The sequence below is a fragment of the Bombina bombina genome, chromosome 1 (assembly GCF_027579735.1).
Source record: "Bombina bombina isolate aBomBom1 chromosome 1, aBomBom1.pri, whole genome shotgun sequence".
Classification (NCBI taxonomy): Eukaryota; Metazoa; Chordata; class Amphibia; order Anura; family Bombinatoridae; genus Bombina; species Bombina bombina.
In genome coordinates, this window is record NC_069499.1 from 1,150,603,482 (window position 1) to 1,150,628,750 (window position 25,269).

Below are 25,269 nucleotides of genomic sequence, written 5' to 3' on the forward strand. Positions count from 1 at the left end.
CATCCACCAGCTCTGTGATGTTATCATGGAGGAGTGGAAGAGGACTCAAGTGGCAACCTGTGAAGCTCTGGTGAACTCCATGGCCAAGAGGGTTAAGGCAGTGCTGGAAAATAATGGTGGCCACACAAAATATTGACACTTTGGGCCCAATTTGGACATTTCCACTTAGGGGTGTGCTCACTTTTGTTGCCAATGGTTTAGACATTAATGGCTGAGTGTTGAGGGATTTTGAGGGGAAAGCAAATTTACACTGTTATACAGTCTGTACACTCACTATTTTACATTGTAGCAAAGTGTCATTTCTTCAGTTTTGACACATAAAAAGATATAATAAAATATTTACAAAAATGTGAGGGGTGTACTCACTTTTGTGAGATACTGTATACAACAGTCTATATTAGATTAGATTAAAGATGGAGATAATAGGAGATGCTTACAGCACTATCAACATTTACTAAGTAAATAAATAAGCAATATGGATCAACCAACATAGTTGTTATAAAGAACTGTATATTAGAGAAAGACCTATCAATTTAATTTCCTTACATTAGGTACAAATGGGTTAGGTACTGTCAGTGATGTAAATGTATTATATTATATTAATAAAGAATATGGTGGGCTCAATAGTCTATTTTGGCACCTTAGTAGTTAATATGGATTTTAGGTTTTGAACGAACATACCAATAAGAGGAGTACTCGGCAATTCCGTGAATAAAAATTAACCTTTATTTTGCTTAGCAGCTTTCATTAAAATCTTCTGTACATTAACAACATCTAATAGACAGGTAGAACAGCGTTCTCTGGCTTACGCATTTTGGCGACAGCCGTAATCAAAGCATGAGAAACTTAAACGCATTGCACATTTTTAAAAGACCCATCGTGATCTGATAGGTTGATTAAAACCATGTTGCTGACTATACGATTGGATGTTTTGTCTTTGTTAAAAAAAACCTTTCTCAGATAAATGATCAGGTGTGGGAAGTTAACCCTAGAGGTACTAAATTGACCTGTAGTAAAGTTCAAACTTGCTTACTTATTGTATATTTATTGTCTACATATAAGGATTCATATACCACTCAATATCTATTCACTAGTATTGCATAAGTAGAGGCCCTTACTAAGTTATAATAATAAGCAATTAATTTGTTACTAATAAACAACATGATCAGGGAACATTATTTAGAAATGTTATTAAAAGTGTTATTTAAAGGTTGCTAATGTGTCTTTCAAACAACAATGATACATAAGTAATTTTTCCTTAAACTAAACAATTTGTTCGCTAAACTTACACAATTCCTATTATGTTCTATTTAAATTTTAAATTCTTTCGTCTGCACTGAGATTGAAAAAAGCTGTTTTAGTAAAATTAGATATGTGGCAACACATGAAATGTACATATTAGTACAACACTTTGTATTACATAACTGAATGTATCCATAATATAAACATTAGATTTGCATTTGAAATCTTTTATCATATATCGCTGATGGCTTTTATTGCAGACTATGCTTAGTATAAATTATCCTAACAATATATATTTGTAACCAGTACCTCATACTGAGGACACTTGACAACACCACAAGGGATATATACTTTTCATAGACAATTCTCTCACTCTACAGTTTTCTTACTGATCCATATTCCTAACATCACTGCTTCCTAGCAAAATATTATATCACATTGATAGTATATGCCAATATTTAACACCCTTTCTATTTTATTAAAATTGCTCATCTCATGTTGCTTTCTCTATATAGAGATCTCTGGTGCTCTGGCATTTGGTATATATTGTTTGCCTAGTCCCATTGTATATCAAATGCTTACAGACAACTAAGGTCTATGTGTACTGTGCGCTGGTTTTAAGAGTTAAATTATTAATGGACCTTTATAGTTCACTTCATGTAAGTTACAGCTTTGTGTTAGGACCATATTTGTACATTTATTTTTGACAAAAATTAATTAAATCATACTCTGAGTTTAAACCTAGGGGTATTCCAGTTTTCAGCTTGTGAATCCAAAATACCTCTCTGAGTGCCAAGTTCATTTCTCTATTTTGTCTTTTATTATCTCTTCTTGATTTCTTTTACAAAGATATGACGAGTCCACGGATTTCATCATTACTTGTGGGATATTAACCTCCTGCTAACAGGAAGTGGCAAAGAGCACCACAGCAGAGCTGTATATATAGCCCCTCCCCTTTCCCTCCACCCTCAGTCATTCTCTTTGCCTGTATTATACTAGGAAGACATGGTAAACTGAGGTGTTAGTTTTAGTTTCTTTAATCAAGAAGTTTTTTATTTTAAATGGTACCTGTGCGTACTATTTTCCTCAGGGGGATATGGAAGAAGATTTCTGCCCTGAGGTTTGATGATCTTAGCATTTGTAACTAAGATCCACGCTGGTTCCCACAAGACTTCTGAAGGTAACCATGAGACATCTTCAGTGTGGAGACCGGTTTCATGCTACAAGCAGCATTAAAGTATATGCAGCCTTTTTTTCTGAGGAGACTTGGTTGGCATTATTTCCCTGTATGGGAATGGGGTAAGCAGTAAAACCTTTTTAATAATAGGGGTGTTACTGGAGTCCCTATATTATATTTATCATTAGTTGATATTTGGGCATTATGTGACATGGGAGACAATATAAAAGACAATGTTTTTTATTTTTGGCACTTTTAACTTATTGTTTTTATGCTTGAGGATTGTATTGTGTGTGTATTTTTACTTTAGTGCAAAACCGCATTCCCATGCGGTGTTGTTAGGGCCTACTCCGACTTTTGAACTTAAGGGGCGGAGCCTATTTTGGCACACTTCCTTCAGGCTTAGCAGCAGCAAACAGTAACTCTCCTGGACTGTCTAGCTGGTCTGAAGGGTTGGAAACCTGATTCGAAGTACCCTGGGGGCAGGTAGGCACCACAGCAGAGCTGTGGCGAGGTACAGAGGGTATTTTTATCTATCTTTTGACTACATGTTGACTTCTAAAGCTTTATTTCTGCCCTTGCTTCTGGGTGCAGTAATTTTTGGATTAACCAACGATATTAAGTTAAATTTGGGAATAATTTAACGTTTTTTGTGCATTTTGGAAAAATTGTTCACTTTTTCTTTTTTTAAAGGCACAGTACACGTTTTTTTAATGTTTATTTTATGCTATAAATAAGTGTTTAAATGACTTTTGTGGTATTACTAGTCTGTTCAACATGTCTGACATTGAGGTTTCTCATTGTTCTATGTGTTTAGAAGCTATTGTGCAACCCCCTCTAATATTGTGCAACTTTTGTACTGAAAGGGCTTTACAATGTAAAAATCATATTCTAAATAAGTAAGTGTGTCTAAGGATGATTCTCAGTCTGAAGAGAATCAGGATATGCCATCCAATTCTCCCCAAGTGTCACAACCTTTAACGCCCACACAAGCGACGCCTAGTACTTCTAGTGTGTCTAATTCCTTTACTCTGCAGGAGATGGCTGCAGTTATGTCAACTACCCTTACAGAGGTATTGTCTAAATTACCAGTGTTGCAGGGTAAACGCAGTAGGTCAAGTATTAATGTAAATACTGAATCCTCTGATTCTTTATTAGCTATTTCCGATGTTCCCTCAAAGTGCTCTGAGTTGGGGATCAGGGAATTACTGTCTGAGGGTGAAATTTCTGATTCAGGGAATGTTTTGCCTCAGACAGATTTGGATGCTATGTCAATTAAATTTAAGCTTGAACACCTCCGCCTGTTGCTTAGGGAGGTTTTAGCGACTCTGGATGATTGTGATCCTATTGTGATTTCTCCAGAGAAATTGTGTAAAATGGATAAATATTTGGAAGTTCCTACTTACACTGATGTTTTTCCGGTTCCTAAGAGAATTTCGGAAATTATTAAAAAGGAATGGGATAGACCAGGTATACTGTTTCTCCCCCTCCTACTTTTTGTTTCCCATACCAGACACCATTTGGGACTTATCAAACGGTCCCTAAGGTAGAGGGAGCTATATCTACCCTAGCTAAGCGTACAACTATATCCATTAAGGACAGTTGTGCTTTCAAGGACCCTATGGATAAAAAGTTAGAGGGTCTACTAAAGAAATTATTTATTAATTAGGGGTTTTCTTTTTCAACCGATGGCTTGCATTGTTCCAGTAACTACTGCAGCAGCTTTTTGGTTTGAGGCTCTAGAGGAGTCTCTCAAGGTTGAGACCCCATTAGATGACATTTTGGATAGAATTAAGGCTCTCAAATTAGTTAATTCTTTTATTACTAATGCCGCTTTTCAAATCACTAAATTAGCGGCAAAGAATGCAGGCTTTGCTGTCTTAGCACGTAAAGTGCTGTGGCTCAAATCTTGGTCTGCAGATGTCTCATCAAAGACTTAGCTTTTGGCTATTCCTTTTAAAGGTAAGACCATTTTTGGGCCTGAATTGAAATCATTTCTGACATTTCAGGAGGTAAAGGCCATGCCTTATCTCAGGATAAGTCTGTTAAGATGAGGGGTATACAAAACTATTTTTCACTCCTTTCGGAATTTTAAAGGAGGACTCTCAACTTCCTCTTTTTCCACAAAGCAGGAAGGGAAATTTCAACCAGAACTGGAATAAGGTAAACAATCCAAAATGCCCGCAGCTGCTACTAAAACAGCATGAAGGGGTGGCCCATGATCCGGGACCGGATCTAGTCGGGGGTAGACTTTCTTTCTTCGCCGAGGCTTGGGCGAGAGATGTTCAGGATCCCTTGGCACTAGATATAGTGACTTACGGGTATCAATTGGTTTTCAAGATTGTCTGTAGACTAGATTAAAAGAGAGGTGTTCTTACGCTGTGTAGAAGACCTCTCTACCATGGGAGTAATTTGTCCTGTTCCAAAATTGGAACAGGGACAGGGTTTTTACTCAAGTTTTTTTGTGATTCCCAGAAAAGAAGGAACTTTCAGACCCATTTTAGATCTCAAGTGTCTAAACAGGTTTCTCAGAGTCCCATTGTTCAAGATGGAGACTATATGAACAATCTTACCAATGATCCAGGAGGGTCAATATATGACTACTGTGGACTTGAAGGATGCTTTCATATTCCTATCCACAAGGATCATAATCAGTTTCTAAGGTTTGCTTTTCTAGACAAACATTATCAGTTCGTGGCTCTTCCCTTCGGGTTGGCCACAACACCCAGAATCTTTACAAAGGTTCTAGGGTCTCTTCTGGCAGTTCTCTGACCGCGAGGTTTAGCAGTGCTGCCTTTCCTGGACAATATTCTAATCCAGGTGTCCGCGTTTTCACTGACAAGATCTCACTTGGACACAGTGTTGTCTTTTCTGAGAACTCACGGTTGGAAGGTGAACATAGAGAAAGTTCAATAGTTCCACAGACAAGGGTTCCTTTCTTGGTTACTCTGATAGACTTAGTAGCTATGAAAATATTTCTGACAGAGGTCAGAAAATCAAAGATTCTATATATTTGCCGAGCACTTTAGTCCATTTCTTGGCCATCAGTGACTCAGTGTATGGAGGTAATTGGATTAATGGTAACGGCAATGGACATCGTTCCGTTTGCTCGCTTTCATCTCAGACCACTGCAACTGTGCATGCTTGGACAGTGGAATGGGCATTATGCAGATTTATCTCCTCAGATACATCTGGGTCAAGAGACCAGAAACTATCTTCTTTGGTGGTTGTCGCTGGATCATCTGTCCCAGGGGACTTGTTTCCGCAGACCCTCGTGGGTAATAGTGATAACGGACGCCAGCTTTTTGGGCTGGAGTGCAGTCTGGAATTCCCTGAAGATTCAGGGTGTTTGGACTCAGGTGGAGTCTCTACTTTCAATTAATATTGGAACTGTGAGCAATATTCAATGCGCTTTAGGCGTGGCCTCAGTTGGCTTCGGCCAAATTCATCAGATTCCAGTCGGACAATATCATGACTGTGGCATATATCAATCATCAGGGGGGAACAGGGAGTTCCTTAGCGATGATAGAAGTATTCAAGATAATCCGTTGGGCAGAGGCCCACTCTTGTCATCTGTCAGTGATCTACATCCCAGGAGTAGAGAACTGGGAAGCAGATTTTCTAAGTCGGCAGACTTTTCATCCGGGGCAGTGGGAACTTCACCCGTGGGTATTTGCCTCATTTATTTTCAGATGGGGCAGATCAGAATTGGATCTGATGGCATCTCAATAGAATGCCAAGTTTCCAAGATACGGATCCCGGAATCTCTAACATATAGTGGTGTAATGCTTTTGTCACCTCTTCCTCGACACGAGAGAACTGAGCACATAATAGCTCTTTAATTCTATAGCACAACTGTTCCTCCATAATGAAGTCTAGTATGTAGTTCTGCTTCAGCACAACTGGCTGGATATACTGCGTTAACAGAGTAATGGGGGGGTAAAGAGAGGTATAGGCTGCTCCAAGGCCTCTGCTGTGTACCTTCTCTAGTCTTGGCTGCCTATTCTTATAGGGATATCAAAGTCACATAAATCTGCTCCAGAAGTAATGCTTTTCTCAAATGTCGTTAGATGAATAAGTTCTGGAAACTTTAGGAGAGGCAATCAGCAGTTTTATCATCTCCCATAGTCAGACGTGGTTTAACAAGCAGCCATCTTAGTCGATGGTCAGACACGCCCACCTAGCCTCTATCTTTCAATTTTGTTGACAAGGTTTGAGCATGTTTATTATATAAATCATCAGTGCTGCAATTCCTTTTCAATCTAGTGCATTGCCCTTTAGCTACTGAACCAAACACTCTCTTGGGGTGATTACTTTTTGCATGAAGAGGGTAGACTTTCTTTCTTTGCTGAGGCTTGGGCGAGAGATGTTCAGGATCCCTGGGCACTAGAAATAGTGACTCACGGGTATCAATTGGTTTTCAAGATTGTCTGTAGACTAGATCAAAAGAGAGGTGTTCTTATGCTGTGTAGAAGACCTCTCTACCATGGGAGTAATTTGGAACAGGGACAGGGGTTTTACTCAAGTTTTTCTGTGATTCCCAGAAAAGAAGGAACTTTCAGAGCCATTTTAGATCTTAAGTGTCTAAACAGCTTTCTCAGAGTCCCATTGTTCAAGATGGAGACTATATGAACAATCTTACCAATGATCCAGGAGGGTCAATATATGACTACTGTGGACTTGAAGGATGCTTTCATATTCCTATCCACAAGGATCATCATCAGTTTCTAAGGTTTGCTTTTCTAGACAAACATTATCAGTTCGTGGCTCTTCCCTTCGGGTTGGCCACAGCACCCAGAATCTTCACAAAGGTTCTAGGGTCTCTTCTGGCGGTTCTCCGACTGTGAGGTTTAGCAGTGGCGCCTTTTCTGGACGATATTCTAATCCAGGTGTCCACGTTTTCACTGACAAGATCTCACACGGACACAGTGTTGTCTTTTCTGAGAACTCACGGTTGGAAGGTGAACATAGAGAAAGTTCAATAGTTCCACAGACAAGGGTTCCTTTCTTGGGAACTCTGATAGACTTAGTAGCTATGAAAATATTTCTGACAGAGGTCAGAAAATCAAAGATTCTATATATTTGCCGAGCACTTTTGTCCATTTCTTGGCCATCAGTGACTCAGTGTATGGAGGTAATTGGATTAATGGTAACGGCAATGGACATCGTTCCGTTTGCTCGCTTTCATCTCAGACCACTGCAACTGTGCATGATCGGACAGTGGAATGGGCATTATGCAGATTTATCTCCTCAGATAAATCTGGATCAAGAGACCAGAAACTATCTTCTTTGGTGGTTGTCGCTGGATCATCTGTCCCAGGGGACTTGTTTCCGCAGACCCTCGTGGGTAATAGTGATAACGGACGCCAGCTTTTTGGGCTGGGGTGCAGTCTGGAATTCCCTGAAGATTCAGGGTGTTTGGACTCAGGTGGAGTCTCTACTTCCAATTAATATTGGAACTGTGAGCAATATTCAATGCGCTTTAGGCGTGGCCTCAGTTGGCTTCGGCCAAATTCATCAGATTCCAGTCGGACAATATCACGACTGTGGCATATATCAATCATCAGGGGGGAACAGGGAGTTCCTTAGCGATGATAGAAGTATTCAAGATAATCCATTGGGCAGAGGCTCACTCTTGTCATCTGTCAGTGATCTATATCCCAGGAGTAGAGAACTGGGAAGCGGATTTTCTAAGTCGACAGACTTTTCATCCGGGGGAGTGGGAACTTCACCCGGGGCTATTTGACTCATTTATTTTCAGATGGGGCAGATCAGAATTGGATCTGATGGCATCTCAATAGAATGCCAAGTTTCCAAGATACGGATCCCGGTCAAGGGATCCTCAGGCCGAACTGATAGAGGCCTTGGCAGTGCCTTGGTTGTTCAGCCTAGTTTTTGTGTTTCCACCGTGTCCTCTCTTCCCATGCGTGATTGCTCGAATCAAACAGGAGAGAGCTTCAGTGATCCTAATAGCGCCTGCATGGCCACGCAGGACTGGGTATGCGGATCTAGTAGGACATGTCCTCTCTGCTACTGTGGAAACTTCCATTGAGGCAGGACCTTCTCATTCAAGGTTCTTTCCAGACATCCAAATCTAATTTCTCTGCAGCTGACTGCATGGAGATTGAACGTTTGATTCTATCAAAGCGAGGATTCTCTAGCAAAATCTTTCATAAGATATGGCGTAAATATCTTTATTGGTGTGAATCCAAGGGTTACTCATGGAGTAAAGTTAGGATTACTAGGATTCTGTTTTTTCTCCAAGAAGGATTGGAGAAAAGAGTTATTTGTAAGTTCCTTTAAGGGACAAATTTCAGCTTTGTCTATTCTGTTTCACAAACGTTTGGCAAATTTGCCAGATGTTTAGTCTTTTTGTCAGGCTCTATCTAGAATTAAGCCTGTATTTAGACTCATTACTCCTCCCTGGAGTTTGAATTTAGTTCTTTGAGTTCTTCAAGGGGTTCCGTTTGAACCCATGCATTCCATAGATATCAAATTGTTATCTTGGAAAGTTCTGTTTTTGGTTGCTATTTCTTCTGCTCGAAGAGTTTCTGAGCTTTCAGCACTACAGTGTGATTCTCCTTATCTCATTTTTCATTCTGATAAGGTGGTGTTATGTACCAAACCTGGATTGCGTCCTAAGGTTGTTTCAAATAAGAATATTAATCAGGAAATTGTTGTTCCTTTCTTATGTCCTAACCCTTCTTTTAAGAAGGAGCGTATGTTGCATAATTTGGATGTGGTCCATGCCTTAAAGTTTTACTTACAGGCAACTAAGGATTTCCGTCAATCATCTTCATTATTCATTGTTTATTCTGGAAAGCATAGGGGTCAGAAAGCTATGGCTACCTCTTTTTCTTTTTGGCTAAGAAGTATCATTCGCCTGGCATATGAGACTGTTTGACAGCAGCCTCCTGAAAGAATTACGGCTCATTCTACTAGGGCTGTGGCTTCCACATGGGCTTTTAAAAATGATGCATCTGTTGAACAGATTTGTAAGGCTGCGACTTGGTCGTCCCTTCACACTTTTTCCAAAATTTTACAAATTTGATACTTTTGCTTCTTCTGAGGCTATCTTTGGGAGAAAGGTTCTTCAAGCAGTGGTGCCTTCTGTTTAGATTCCTGTCTTGTCCCTCCCTTTCATCCGAGTCCTATTGCTTTGGTATTGGTTTCCCACAAGTAAGGATGAAATCCGTGGACTTGTCATATCTTTGTAAAAGAAAGCTAAATTTATGCTTACCTGATAAATTACTTTCGTTTACGATATGACGAGTCCACGGTCCACCCTGTTATTTTAAGACAGATTTATTTTATTTTTTGAAAACTTCAGTCACCTCTGCACCTTTTAGCCTTTCATTTTTCTCTTCCTATACCTTCAGCCGAATTACTGAGGGTGGAGGGGAAGGGGAGGGGATATATATACAGCTCTGCTGTGGTGCTCGTTGCCACTTCCTGTTAGCAGGAGGTTAATATCCCACAAGTAAGGATGAAATCCGTCGACTCATCATATCATAAAAGAAAGTAATTTATCAGGTAAGCATAAATTTTTTTTTTTCTATAATTGTCCATTTCAAAGGCATTGGATCATTAAAATGTACTGTTTTAAAGTGTTGCACCAATGGTGTCGTTAATGTACCATTTTTAATGTTAGGATATGTTCTTTTATTCTTTCTCGGACCTCTTTTGTCGTGAGCCCAACGTATTGGAGGTCACATGCTGTGCAGGTTAATAGATATACTGCATTGCTTTCTCTACAAGGCACATTTTATGACTGAACATTTCACCTGTTACTGAGCACCTAAATTGATCTCCTGGTTGTAAAAACTCACGTGCTTTACAAGTGTTATTACTACAGTGGAATGTTCCTTTAACTGTAAGCCATGAACTTTTTGTGGACTCTGTCTCTTTCAAACGAGTTGGTGCTATTTTATTTCCTAGAGAGATAACTTTTTTAAAGGAAAATCTGCAGCCTTGTCTGGCTATTTTAGTTAATTTATCATCAACTTGTAACAGAGGTAAATGTTTCTGTATAATGCTACATATTTGGTGAAACTGATTACTATACTGGGTGACAAATGTTACTCTGTCATCTCCTTTGACCCACTTTTTGTCAGACCTATCTTTTAACAAATCACTCCTTTTTATACTCTCTTGGGGTGATTACGTTTTGCATGAAGCAAAGTGTTACCAGCAATCGTTTGATATAATCCTCTGTCTCAATGTGTCCTTCAAGGGTACCTCTCATTTTTACATCTAAGTAATGAATTTCATCTTTTTCAAAATTAAAAGTGAATTTAATACCCACATCATTGTTATTTAATAGTGTTACAAAGTCTTGTGCACTTTCTGCATCACCGGCCCAAATGCAAATAAGATCATCTATAAATTTGCCACCTCCTACGCTAACCTTTTTATGGGGTGGTGGGAGCTGTCTCACATCTATGAATCTCGGGACCCCCTTCAGAGTAAAATTGTTTATTACTGATGCTTTATAGATGATCTTATTTGCATTTGGGCCCAGTGGCGTCACTAGGGTTGGTGTCACCCGGTGCGGTAAGTCATGGTGTCACCCCCCCCCAGAAAGCAGACACACACAAAAACACAGGCAAACACACATACAAACACTCAGACACACTTAAAAACATACTCTGATGCACACACAAACACTCAGACACACACACAAAAACACACACACAAAAACACTGAGACACACAAAAACTCAGACACACACATACAAAATATGTAAACTGCACTGCATTAATTATGAAGCTCATGCCTAGAGCTGCTCCCTGGCTCAGCAGAACATCAAATGAAAGATAAACAGAGCACTCTAAAATAAGTCCCACTAATGTTCACAAATGCCAGCCTCTAATAAAATAATCTATGCATCTCAACATTGTATTTCTTTGAATTTCAATAAAATTTAAAAAAAAAAAACCCCCTGCACCCCCTGCACCCCCTGGTGACGCCACTGTTTGGGCCGGTGATGCAGAAAGTGCACAAGACTTTGTAACACTATTAAATAACAATGATGTGGGTATTATATTCACTTTTGATTTTGAAAAAGATGAAATTCATTACTTAGATGTAAAAATGAGAGGTACCCTTGAAGGACACATTGAGACAGAGGATTATATCAAACCGATTGCTGGTAACACTTTGCTTCATGCAAAAAGTAATCACCCCAAGAGAGTGTTTGGTTCAGTAGCTAAAGGGCAATTCACTAGATTGAAAAGGAATGGCAGCACTGATGATTTATATGATAAACATGCTCAAACCTTGTCAACAAAATTGAAAGATAGAGGCTATTCCAGTAGGTTAATAGAAAACACTAAGAACATGGTTTCAAAAATAAAAAGGAGTGATTTGTTAAAAGATAGGTCTGACAAAAAGTGGGTCAAAGGAGATGACAGATTAACATTTGTCGCCCATTATAGTAATCAGTTTCACCAAATATGTAGCATTATACAGAAACATTTACCTCTGTTACAAGCTGATGATAAATTAACTAAAATGATAAATTAACTAAAATAGCCAGACAAGGCTGCAGATTTTCCTTTAAAAAAGTTATCTCCCTAGGAAATAAAATAGCACCAACTCGTTTGAAAGAGACAGAGTCCACAAAAAGTTCATGGCTTACATTTAAAGGAACATTCCACTGTAGTAATAAAACTTGTAAAGCACGTGAGTTTTTACAACCAGGAGATCAATTTAGGTGCTCAGTAACAGGTGAAATGTTCGGTCATAAAATGTGCCTAAATTGTAGAGAAAGCAATGCAGTATATCTATTAACCTGCACAGCATGTGACCTCCAATACATTGGGCTCACAACAAAAGAGGTCCGAGAAAGAATAAGAGAACATATCCTAACATTAAAAATGGTACATTAACGACACCATTGGTTCAACACTTCAAAACAGTACATTTCAAGGATACAATCTCCTTCAAATGGACAATTATAGAAAAATCAAGAAGAGATAATAAAAGACAAAATAGAGAAATGAACTTGGCACTCAGAGAGGTATTTTGGATTCACAAGCTGAAAACCGGAATACCCCTAGGTTTAAACTCAGAGTATGATTTAATTAATTTTTGTCAAAAATAAATGTACAAATATGGTCCTAACACAAAGCTGTAACTTACATGAAGTGAACTATAAAGGTCCATTAATGATTTAACTCTTAAAACCAGCGCACAGTACACATAGACCTAAGCATTTGATATACAATGGGACTAGGCAAACAATATATACCAAATGCCAGAGCACCAGAGATCTCTATATAGAGAAAGCAACATGAGATGAGCAATTTTAATAAAATAGAAAGGGTGTTAAATATTGGCATATACTATCAATGTGATATGATATTTTGCTAGGAAGCAGTGATGTTAGGAATATGGATCAGTAAGAAAACTGTAGAGTGAGAGAATTGTCTATGAAAAGTATATGTCCCTTGTGGTGTTGTCAAGTGTCCTCAGTATGAGGTACTGGTTACAAATATATTTTGTTAGGATAATTTATACTAAGCATAGTCTGCAATAAAAGCCATCAGCGATATATGATAAAAGATTTAAAATGCAAATCTAATGTTTATATTATGGATACATTCAGTTATGTAATGCAAAGTGTTGTACTAATATGTACATTTCATGTGTTGCCACATATCTAATTTTACTAAAACAACTTTTTTCAATCTCAGTGCAGACGAAAGAATTTAAAATGTAAATAAAACATAATAGGAATTGTGTAAGTTTAGCGAACAAATTGTTTAGTTTAAGGAAAAATTACTTATGTATCATTGTTGTTTGAAAGACACATTAGCAACCTTTAAATAACACTTTAATAACATTTCTAAATAATGTTCCCCGATTATGTCGCTTATTAGTAACAAATGAATTGCTTATTATTATAACTTAGTAAGGGCCTCTACTTATGCAATACTAGTGAATAGATATTGAGTGGTATATGAATCCTTATATGTAGACAATAAATATACAATAAGTAAGCAAGTTTGAACTTTACTACAGGTCAATTTAGTACCTCTAGGGTTAACTTCCCACACCTGATCATTTATCTGAGAAAGGGTTTTTTCACAAAGACAAAACATCCAATCGGATAGTCAGCAACATGGTTTTAATCAACCTATCAGATCACGATGGGTCTTTTAAAAATGTTTAATGCGTTTCTCATGCTATGATTACAGCTGTCGCCGAAACGCGTAAGCCAGAGAACGCTGCTCTACCTGTCTATTAGATGTTGTTAATGTACAGAAGATTTTAATGAAAGCTGCTAAGCAAAATAAAGGTTAATATTTATTTACGGAATTGTTGAGTGCTCCTCTTATTGGTATGTTCGTTCAAATCACTATTCAAGTTGGGGAGAAGGAGTGAGCACAGGTGTTACAGGAGTAACAGTCAGACCCTGGGTGGAGACGAGTTTTCCCGTAGCACAAAGTACAAGCCGGAAGAAACAAGAGGAAAAGCTGATGATGTCAAAGCCGTGCAGTGATCGAGGAGGGAGCTCAGTCGGATATGGTTTCATTACCCAAGGAAAAGCTAACCGAGAAAAGATAAGGCTCCTGTGGACCGATACTCAGACGGGACAAAGATTCCAGCGATCCCTCCGCAAAAAGCGGGTAAGACTTACGACGCACACACAGTGTGCACACACTTACTGTGTCAGCTATATGTCTTTTTCCCATACTTTACTATAAGTGACTGCTTGCACATTAATATATAGCCCTGTGTGGACGACAGAGGCGGATTTTTCATTTGGGACCAGATTGGTCTAACAGAGTTGTGCTTGGAATACGGGATAATCCTACATCACAGGTGAATCAGATTTGAAAAGAAACATTGTTATACTTTGGTGCTCAGACTTTTTGTTTGTGTTAAGATGGATTTTAGGTTGACGCACATATCAAGCCTAAAAAATAATAAAAAAAATCCCTTACTTAGGCTGCTTGACTGCTTTGGAGGGGGTATTATAGGATTGTTCATTTTTGGAATATATACTAAATACATTACATACATTTTCCGCAATAGTTTTCTGCATCTGGGAAGTTTAGATAAATGGGCATAACAATAGTGTACACCCAAGCCTATTTCTTTCTAATGTCAAAATAAGTGTGAAATCTAATCTCTAAGAATCAGTATGCTATATTATGTTAAAGCTTTTGACCATGAGAATCCACAGAAATATTTCCAGGGGGGCAAACAAATAAAATACCTTAAAGGGATAGGAAAGTCAAAAATAAACTTGCATAATTCAGATAGAGAAGCTAATTTTAAGACACTTTTAAATTCACTTCTATTTTCAAATGTCCTTTGTACTCTTGGTATCCCTTGTTGAAAAAGAATATGCACATATCCTAAACTAGTGGGAGCTAGCTTCTGATTGGTGCCTGCACACTTTGGCTCTTATGATTGGCTAACTAGATGTGTTCAGCTAGCTGCCAGTAGTGCAATGCTGTTCATTCAGCAAAGGATAACAAGGGAATGAAGCAGATTTGATAAAAGAAGTAAAGTGGAAAGTTGTTTGAAATTGTATGTTCTATCTGAATCATGAAATAACTGTTGAGGTTTCCTGTCCCTTTAAGCATAATAATAGCTCCAGCAACATGTGAAGCAGATAGAGTTGCTTGTCTTGGGCATGAGCTGCACATACTTTTAAACAAGGTAACTTATCTGTGAGTGCTTATGCTTAACTATAAGAAGGGCTTGATGATTTGAAAATCTAGGAGCCAGTCTAAAAAAGAAATGTGCAATATGATGGTGCAGGCCAGCAAATTATAGTCCTGAAAAAAGGATGCACTCTTTGATCTGATGAAAGAGACGATTTGTCTCTGAAACGTTATCTTTTGATAGATTATAGGGCTGTTGGGCTGGTCTACATTTTTTCCAGGGCTGCTTTTTATTCCCCCTGCCCCCAGCCAAACGAACAGCAACTGACTTTCCTGTCTGGTCCGACTTGGTGACCAGGTGTGGCTGGACCAGAGTAATGGTGGCTCCGATGTCCTGTAACCCTTGGGCCTGGCGGCCATTAATCCATACTGGCTACCGATGATGGAGCTGGTTGTTGCCAGCGGCTGGAGTAGCAGAGCTTCATAACTCAAAAAAATGGGCTGCTGCTCGGGAAACGCCAGTTGGTCGGAGGAAGATTCTGTGCAGTTTGACCGTACATGGTCCACTTGATCACACCCGAAGCACCAGATTCTGCACTGGATGCTGCCATCGTTGCTTTTTTAATAAACTACACTACACTGGTGAACTGCTTGATTTGCGGCCAATCAGCCGCTAGCAGGGGGTGTCAATCAACCCAATTGTATACGAGTTAAGGAGCAGCGGTCTTAACTCCTGAAGGCTCGCACGGAAACGGGTATACGGCCCCATTTGGGCCGTGATAAATCGGCCCCTATGTGTTTATTGGTAACTGCACCTAAATGCCTCTTCTCGTTGGAACTCCTGATGCTAGCACCCTGTATTAAACTGCTGCTCCTTCAACAAAGGATGCAAAAAGAATACAGTAAAATTTATAATAGAAGTAAACTGGAAGGTTTTTATAATTGAATGTTCTATGCATCCCCTGTTGGGGGGCACAACGGGTGCCAGCAATTATGCAGGTCCCCCTTTTATGGCTCCAGTGACATGCCTCTCAAGCATAAAAACAAGTTATTTTTCTTTGGAACAGAAACATCTATTTTCCAAAATGAAAAAAATGTATGCACAGTTTAAAATATCCCTTTAGATGCAACATAAAGGGATAACATAGCCTTAAGAATGTCATATGTATAAATATATTACTTTACAAGGATCCCCTTTCTATACCACTACAGCATCAAATAGGAAATAATCAAATGAAATGTATGCATAATGTGTATGGAATGTTTGCTTTTAAGACTATTTTTAACTTCTTTTTATTATTATTATTTGTTTAACATACAGTAGCAGTAATTAATAAAGCATGCGGTCTATTAGGAATATAGTGATAATACATTTTAAACGGAAGCAAGATTTATTTACATTATGTTATTGACATGCTGAGAACTTCTCATTATGTGACTAAAAATCCTGGAAGTTTAGGAGTTAACTATTCAACAAAATAGAACAGCATATAGTGCTTTCCTACAACATCCAAACACATCCCTCCCCCTCTTAGGATGTTTCACATTTCCTTTTCAACAAGTTAAATAGGCTACAAGTAGGTTGAGAAATTCTTTCTGAGCCAAGATCTGGGATTCAAACATTTTCAGAAAAGAGGAGAAGAGGCATTGACAGCCAAAGATGTATACAAAATGTTTTACTGCAATTATGGTGGTAGCTTTTGCAGTAATTGCAGCCTTGGTGTGTGTGCTGCTGCTAGGTTCTAAAACAAAGACTTGTAACTTTGAAAGTCTGAATCCTCCTCTAATGAAACACGATGACCAGAGCTTGGTATTTGCAGATTTGACACCTCATGAAATTACAGAAGTGGTAGATTACCTGAATAGGAACCTCAAGGTGAATTTAGTGAGCATCTCCAAAGCTAATCCTGATTCCAACAGCATATATTCAGTGCAATTGCAACTTCCCAAGAAACAAGATGTTTTGTTATATTTAGATCACGGCAAACCAAAACCTCAGAGAGAGGCTTTGGTGGTTGTTTATTTTGGAAACAATAAGGATCCTGAAATTAAAGAATTTGTGGTGGGACCTCTCCCCAACCCAACTAACTTTAAAGATGTTACTCAAGAGAAATACAAAAACAAACTTCCTTATTACCGTCGGCCAGTAATAGGTAATGAGTATGGTCAGGTGCACACCTATCTGTTGAAAAAGGAGTTTCCAAATGCACCAACGTTCCTAAAGGACATTTTTAATTATGATTACTCAGATGCTAACTTTTTATCTTCTTTCACTTCAGCCCCTCGAGGCTTTAAATCTGGAGATAGAAGTACCTGGTATGCTCTTTTCTTTAACATACCAGGCAGTGGTTACTATGTGCATCCAATAGGATTGGAATTCTTAATGAATCATAAGAACCTTAATGTAAGTAAATGGAGTGTAGAACAAATTTTTTTTAATGGGCAATTCTTTAAAAGCTTTTCTGAATTAGAGGGCAAATATATAAAAGATGAAGTAAAAATAGTAAAAATGAGAAAGCCTGGCCCTGAAGAAAATATTGCTTCTCTGAAACCCCCTAAAAGTACTGTGACTGATATACCCATGCAATATGAGCCGAAAGGTCCACGTTACAGTGTAAAAAACAACCAGGTTTTATACCAGCACTGGAGTTTAGCTTTTGGAGTCAATGTAAATTCAGGTCTTAGGTTATTTGATATTAAATTCAAGGGAGAGAGAATAGTGTATGAACTGAGTATCCAAGAAGCCATTTCAATATATGGTTCCAATGCCCCAGCAGGGATGTTAACAAGATACATGGATAGCAACTTTGGGATCGGCCGCTTTGTCTATCAGCTTGTGCGTGGCATTGACTGTCTATACTTTGCTACCTATATAGACACCTATCACATGCTTGACTCGGATACCTGGGTACGAAACAAAGACTCCATTTGCGTCTTTGAACTGAACTCTGGCCTTCCTTTGAGGCGTCATTTCTCAAACTTAGAATCATTTTATTATGGGGGCTTGGCCAACACTGTTTTGGTTATAAGAGCCATTTCTACTCTAGGAAACTATGATTATGTGTTTGATTTCATATTTTATCAAAATGGTGCTATTGAGACCAAAGTCCATGCAACAGGCTATATCAGCTCATCTTTCTATATCGAAGGGGGAACAGATTATGGTAATAGAGTGGGACCACATACGTTGGGGACCATCCATACCCACTTTATCAATTACAAAGTGGACCTGGATGTTGGAGGTAAGTCATTATCACATTTGCCAAACTACAAAATAATACATCTATTGTCTTGCAGGAGCTCATATATAGTCAAAAAAGCTCCGACATTTGCTGTTGAACAACACTTCTCAAACCTGTTCCTTAGATACTTCAGCATATTAAAATATAAAGGAATCAATAATTGTGCAGATTTTAGTGAAATATTTGTTTTATTGATTAAACTGAATTTGTTCAAGTAATGCTATTCTTTAAATTGTTCTGCCTGAGGTTAATTAAATAATTAGTAAATTTATGGTACCCTATAAAACTGATTCACCAAAGTGTGAGGTAGCTCTCCAGAGTTGCTGAATTAGCTCTATAGATTAAATAGGGAAAAGGCTAAATTCATCTTACTGGGAAGTTTTTGCAATACTTATTGAAACTAGCTGCCTGAGAACTGGAATTTAAAGAATCCTGTTGTTTGATCATGTTGTTTTGTACATTACTATTAAGGTCTCATATAATGTATTGTGAAAAGTAACTTTTAAATAAAACCATTAAAGTAGTTCTACTAAATTAATCCTATTTAAATCCTACAGTAAAATATAAATCAGATACATCTTAAAGAGGATACTATGTACATTTTGGGAGAATGAAGAGAAATAATGTACAAACCCCCCCCCCCCTAAAACAAACATAGTTGCAAAAAAAAAAAAAAGGTTAGTAGTAATAAAAATTATTAATTTAAAAACACAGTTAAAACGCTCTGCAGAGGTGGAACTTTATATATGTTGACTACAATGCAAGGCTTTATAGCAGATAAGTAAACTGGAAAATTATGTGTCCCTCTTTCTTTAGCCTGCAATAAAAAGTAATGTTTAATTTGCTTCTCATTGTATCAATGGAAAAAGAAAACAATGAGGATAAAAGGATTGGAGAGAATGTTCTATTTTGTAGAGAATTAGAAAGAAGAAGGAGTGCACAATCAATATTGCAGGTAAAAGCCAACACACAATAAAACATACTTACAGGATTACAGGCACTTGAGGAGTGCTACAAGGGCTTCCTGGGCTCTTACAGTCGTCCAGACAACTTTCCCCGTCTTATCTGGGCCACTCTAACCTCTTACTTGGCTGCCATACATGGAATACAAGCAGGGTTAGTGAGAAAAGCTGAAGTTTCCAGTTGATCAATTTCCTGCTCCGAGTTGTATTCCACACACTCAGTATGATATAGTTAAAGCTGTGTTGGTATACAGTGTATACAATGTGTGATATATAAAAATATATATAGTGAAGCTTGTGGAAAAAGTCAATTGTAATAAAAGACTTTAATCTTAAAAACACAACGTTTCACGATTCAACACAATCGTTTCATCAGTTGTAAATAAATTATTACAATTCTACAGCTTCAAATACTCTCTTTGACGTCCTACAGGCTTCACTGCGCTTGCATGAAGGTTTCACACATGTGTTAAAATTACCACATTACGCTGCACAAAACACAATTGGGCTACACTTGTCCAATCAGTAGCTTATATGTTGCCAAGCCCCTATTTTGTTTTTACAGGCTCATTCTAATGGCAAATTACCCCTATTGAAGTGATCCAATCACATGTGATATATAATGCCACCCACCTACTCCTACAATAAATACTAGTAGCAGCGATGTCTCAAGACCTTTGCACAGTACACAGTGTCAAACACCCCTAATGTAAAATAAGTACAATTGTATACAATATTCAAGATTTTAATCCACTCTCTCATCCTTTCCCGCCTCGACTACTGCAACTCCGTGCTCTCTGGTCTACCTAGCTGCTGCATAGCTCCTTTACAATCTATTATGAATGCCTCTGCCAGGCTCATCTTCCTTACTCGTCGCTCTTCATCTGCTGCACTTCTCTGCCAATCCCTTCACTGGCTTCCTCTTGCCTCTAGGATTAAACATAAAATCCTCACCCTGACATATAAAGCTCTGAACTGTAATGCTCCCCCCTACATCTCAGAACTTGTCTCTAGATACTCTCCCTCCCGTCTTTGATCAGCTCAGGATCTTCTTGTCTCCTCCTCTCTTGTTACTTCCTCACATTCCCGTTTAGAGGACTTCTCCAGACTGGCCCCCATCTTGTGGAATTCCCTGCCTCACTCCATAAGACTCTCCCCTAGTTTTAACAGCTTCAAGCACTCCCTAAAAACTCTATTATTCAGGGATGCATACAACCAACACTAACCTTTCCTAACTCCATTGCTTTCCCCTTGAACCCCTTAGAATGTAAACCTATGGGCCCAGCTGTTTACAGATCGCTTCATAAGAGCCAACTACAACAGTGAAACTCTCGGCAGGGCCCTCTACCCACCTGACCCCTATAAAAGATATCCTGTACACCGACTATGTTTACAGCGCTGCGGAATCTGTTGGCGCTCTACAAATACCTGATAATAATAATAATAATAATAATATTCATTAAACATAATAAAATGCAATACTAGTAGCAGTGATGTCAATAAGACCTTCACATAAAACTCAGTGTCAAACAACCCTAACAGACTAAAAAAAGAGGATTGAACATACAATTCCAATACTACTCGTGGAATCTATTGTTCTCAGCATCTAGTAGTATCTATCATAGTCTAACCTGGGTGTCTTAATTAATATGATAAAGCAATATAAAAGACAAAAGAGTGTCCCCAAAAACAGATATAAATATATGTGTTGTTTGTAGATCATTAGTCTGGTTAGCAAATCTAACTAGTGTCAGGACCACAATATGTGTTCCTCATGATGGATTTTATAGTGTTGTGTTGGGTTATCTCTTTGCTGCCTGCCCAATGTATACAACAACCCAAATAGCAAAAAAATCCTATCAATATGTCTTATTGTGTATGTAAAGCAAATTTTGGCGTCATGAGCTTTATTTGAACATCCTGTCTTCTTCAAGCTATATATTCCCCTATTGTTGAGGAAGTGAATTAACAATAACCCATGATATATGTGCTATGTATATTAGTGATGGTAAATCCAATGGGGACCAATTAGTACCTCACTTACATCACCTTTGTTGGTATTGTAGAGTTGTAGAGGACTTCTTTAGAGATTTAGATTTTATACGTAGATAGGATCCTGGTCCCCATTGGATTTATTGCGTATAGTCTATTTTCAATGGGACTTCCATTGCACCAGTATTACAAGCTTGTCCTGGAAGGTCAAAAAGTGAGCGGTACACCCTATACCGTCAAGATTCGTAAGGCATTCTAAAGTCAGTAGTTGTGAGTTTTACACTACAACGCTGTAGCATAAAACTCATAAAGTGCTAAAAAGTACACTAACACCCATAAACTACCTATTAACCCCTAAACCGAGGCCCTCCCACATCGCAAACACTAAAATAAAAATATTAACCCCTAATCTGCCGCTCCGGACATCGCCGCCACTATAATAAACATATTAACCCCTAAACTTCCGCTCTCCCGCATCGCAAACACTATTTAAATATTATTAACCCCTAATCTCTCGCCCCTAACATTGCCACCACCTACCTTAATTTATTAACCCCTAATCTGCCACCCCAAACGTCGCCGCCACTATACTAAATTTATTAACCCTTAAACCTAAGTGTTTTTTTTTTAAAATATTTTTTATTTATGTTCCAAAAAATATAAATACAATGCCGCTCAATCGGGCTTCCCTTTCATCTCGCAGGATGTTTTACCTTTTATATACAGTAAAGAAAAGACAAATAAACAATTACTGACCTCTCATTTGGGTCATAATACCACCTCGCAGGGTGTTTTGCACCTTTCAAACATAAATAACATAGGGCCCTTCATAAACTAAGCATATTTCCTTATGTTCTTTTTACCGCCCTTCATTCAATACTATAAAAAAAAAAAATCGTCCTGTATTCTGATCTTATAGTTTTTGGATTTTCAATTCCACCTAATCCCATGCCGTTGACAAGCTATGTCAACGGCTAAACCTAAAAAAACACATTTAAATAAAACAAAACCAAACAAAATAGGACAAAACAAAAACCAAAACAAACAAAAAAAAAATAAAAAAATTATATTTGTTTGCCATTCCCTCCTGCCCTCTATCTAAGCTTCAACTTCAGCTAAATTCCTATAAGGATAAAATAACTGTTTCTGCAGAGTAACAGACAATGAATGTATCAATTTCCCCCATTTATTCATGTATTCTATATTTGCATTCTCATCGATATTCTGTACATCATATTGTTCAATAACTGCCTGTTTTACCAAGAAGTTCTTCCATTCTACAAAACTAGGTTTTTTACTATCTTTCCAGTTTTTAAAAATTATACTCCTCGCCGCTAGTACCGAGATATATATAAGCTTCCAGTCTCTCCCTAATTCTTTAGATCTTGGAAGAAACAGCACTTGTTCTAACTCAATGTTACAGGGTCTTTTTATGATCTTATCCAACCAATACTTGATTTTAAGCCAAAATTGTCTAATTAAGGGACATTCCCAAATCATATGTATCAAGTCAGCTGCGTATTTACTACATTTTGGACATTTATTAAACTGTGTATTGCCCCAATCTGCTCCTTTCTTAGGGGTGTAATATGTTCTGTATAACAGTTTCAAGTGTGCCTCTCTCCAAGTTTCTGATATTGTTATTTTTGCTACTTGCGAAATTGACTCACTTAACCTTTCAATGGGCTCATTAATTTCTGTAATGTAGGGTCTCCATTTATCAGTTAAATTATCTAGGTTGTTTTGGCCTTCCTGAACAAAGATAATTTTATACCATGGTGAGATTGAATAAAATCCCTGTTTAACCATTTTTAACCAGGGTTCAACCTTATCCCACCCCCAGTCCCATCCATTTTCCTTAATAAGTTGGTTCGCATAGTGCCTGACCTGTAGATAAGCATAGAGATCTCTATTATCTATTAGGAAGTCCCTTTTTAATACATCAAATGTTTTAACCACCTTTCTTTCTGTGTCTAGTATTTGATGAATACATTTCAACCCCTTTCCTTCCCAGTTTTGAAATAGAGGCGAGTTAATGTCTGCTGGAAATACCAAGTTATTCTGTATAGACAAATATTTGGACATACCAAATTCAACGCCCATTTTCTTGCAAAGTTTTTGCCAGGCTATTATCGGGTTAGCTATGGTTTTTATATTCTTAATATTAACCGGAAGTTTCTGCCACTGATTATGTATAATGTTCAGTAAGTCGTACGGTTTAAAAAACTTTCTCTCAGCCTCTGGTATCGTATAGTACGTAGCCCCCGTTATCCATTCTACCACTATTCTGCTTAGCATTACCCAATTATAATATTCCAGATTTGGTAGAGCTAATCCGCCCATACCTCTCTGCAGGTAAAGTTTGTTTAATGAGATTCTAGGTCTCTTATTATTCCAAATAAATTGCCTTAAAGAGATTGACTCTACCAGTGTAAAGATTATCTATATGTATAATCTTTCTCATAACTAAGCATTCATAATTTGGTGACATATGAGTTTAGTACAAATTGGTTTTGTTTCACTTGGTGAACAAATTGTAATAAAAGGTTTCCCAAAGTGAATTTTTATATAAGCCACGATGTAGGTTAAATATATATCAAGGTAAAATATATCACAACCTTAAGTGGCTAAGACTTAGGAGCGGTAAACAGTGATTTTGAAATTAGTTACTGAAATGAGGATAAACGGAACTTGCATATATCTCAGACTAAGTAGATAAGTGTATAACTTTAAATGATGCGTTGCAAAACAGAAGAAGGAAAAGGTTACATAAATTTGTTGGATCAAACCTGATACAAGTTAGTGGAGATGCCGAGGATCTGCTGCAGAGTATGTGAGGCTTGCAAGCTGAGAGACGCTGAGAGGCAGAGAGGAACAGCGGCTGTAGCTGATGACGTAACGGCAGATACGTCAGTGCAGGGAATAGCAGATGAACACGGAGCGCTCCGGTAGCAGGTAAGTTCACACTGAGGAGGAAAAACAAAGTAGCTTGGATGCAGGTAATTCCCAAGTCTCTGTGATGTCAGGAAAACCAAAGGTAAATTTGCGGCAGGAAGCTTGAGCACTTCAGGAACAAGTGAGCTCAATAAACCAGCAAAGGTAGCTGGGAGTGAACTGCTTAAATAGGTAAGAACAGTCAGAGGGAGGTTCCTAAGTCAGACTCAGGAAGTTAACCCTTACAGAGCCCCCCACTTAAAGAACCACAGCGAGGTTCAGGGTTTAGGACTATCAGGATTACGCCTGTGGAATAAGGAAACCAACCTGGAAGCAGTCACATTGGAAGCAGGTTCCCAAGAATCATCCTGATGACCAAAACCTTTCCAATGTACCAGGTAAAACAGTACTCCACGTCTGTAGCGAGAGTCCAAAATGCTGTGCACTTCATATTGGTCATCAGGAAGAACAGTATCAGCTGAAGCCAGTGAAGCCGTATCGGCAGGAGGAGTGCTACAGAGTTTGACCAAAGAGACGTGGAAGGTCGGGTGGATCTTAAATGAAGAAGTAAGCTGTAAGGTAACAGTGACCAAACTGGGAACTCGAAGGATGCGGTAGGGTCCAATGAACAACTTGCCCAATTTCTTACATGGATAGGGTATTCTCAAATTCTTCGTGGATAACCAAACATATTGTCCTACAACGTAAGATGGGTTAGCTCGGTGACGAAGATCATAGTAGCGACGTTGAGATGCTTGAGCTTGGAGAATGTTATCATGAACGATAGAGAGAGTAGTTGAAATGTCATTGACGAGATCGTTCACTTGAGGACAGGGAGTTTCCACCCTGGGCATAAGAGAGAATGGAGGATGCAGACCATAGTTCACATAGAACGGACTGAAACCAGTTGTAGAACTTTGATGGTTATTGTAAGCAAACTCAGCGAGAGGTAGATAGGCAGCCCAAGAATCTTGCTGGTGCGAGCAGTAGCAGCGCAGGTACTGCTCCAGCCACTGATTAACCCTCTCCGTCTGCCCATTCTTCTGGGGATGGTAAGAAGTGCTGAGTTTACGTTCGATGTGTAGCGCCTCACAAAGACT

At 38.4% G+C, this 25,269-nt stretch overlaps 1 protein-coding gene across 1 annotated transcript in view; it reads left to right on the plus strand.

Annotated features, from left to right (window-relative positions):
* The first annotated feature begins 16,690 nt into the window (after window positions 1-16,690).
* The window catches only part of LOC128641676 (membrane primary amine oxidase-like), an 81,508-nt gene continuing 72,929 nt past the window's right edge, over window positions 16,691-25,269 (plus strand). Inside the window, exon 1 of the mRNA XM_053694210.1 lies at window positions 16,691-18,281. Within this exon, the coding sequence (XP_053550185.1) occupies window positions 16,700-18,281 (1,582 nt within the window). The 5' untranslated portion in view covers window positions 16,691-16,699. The remainder of the gene's footprint in view (window positions 18,282-25,269) is intronic.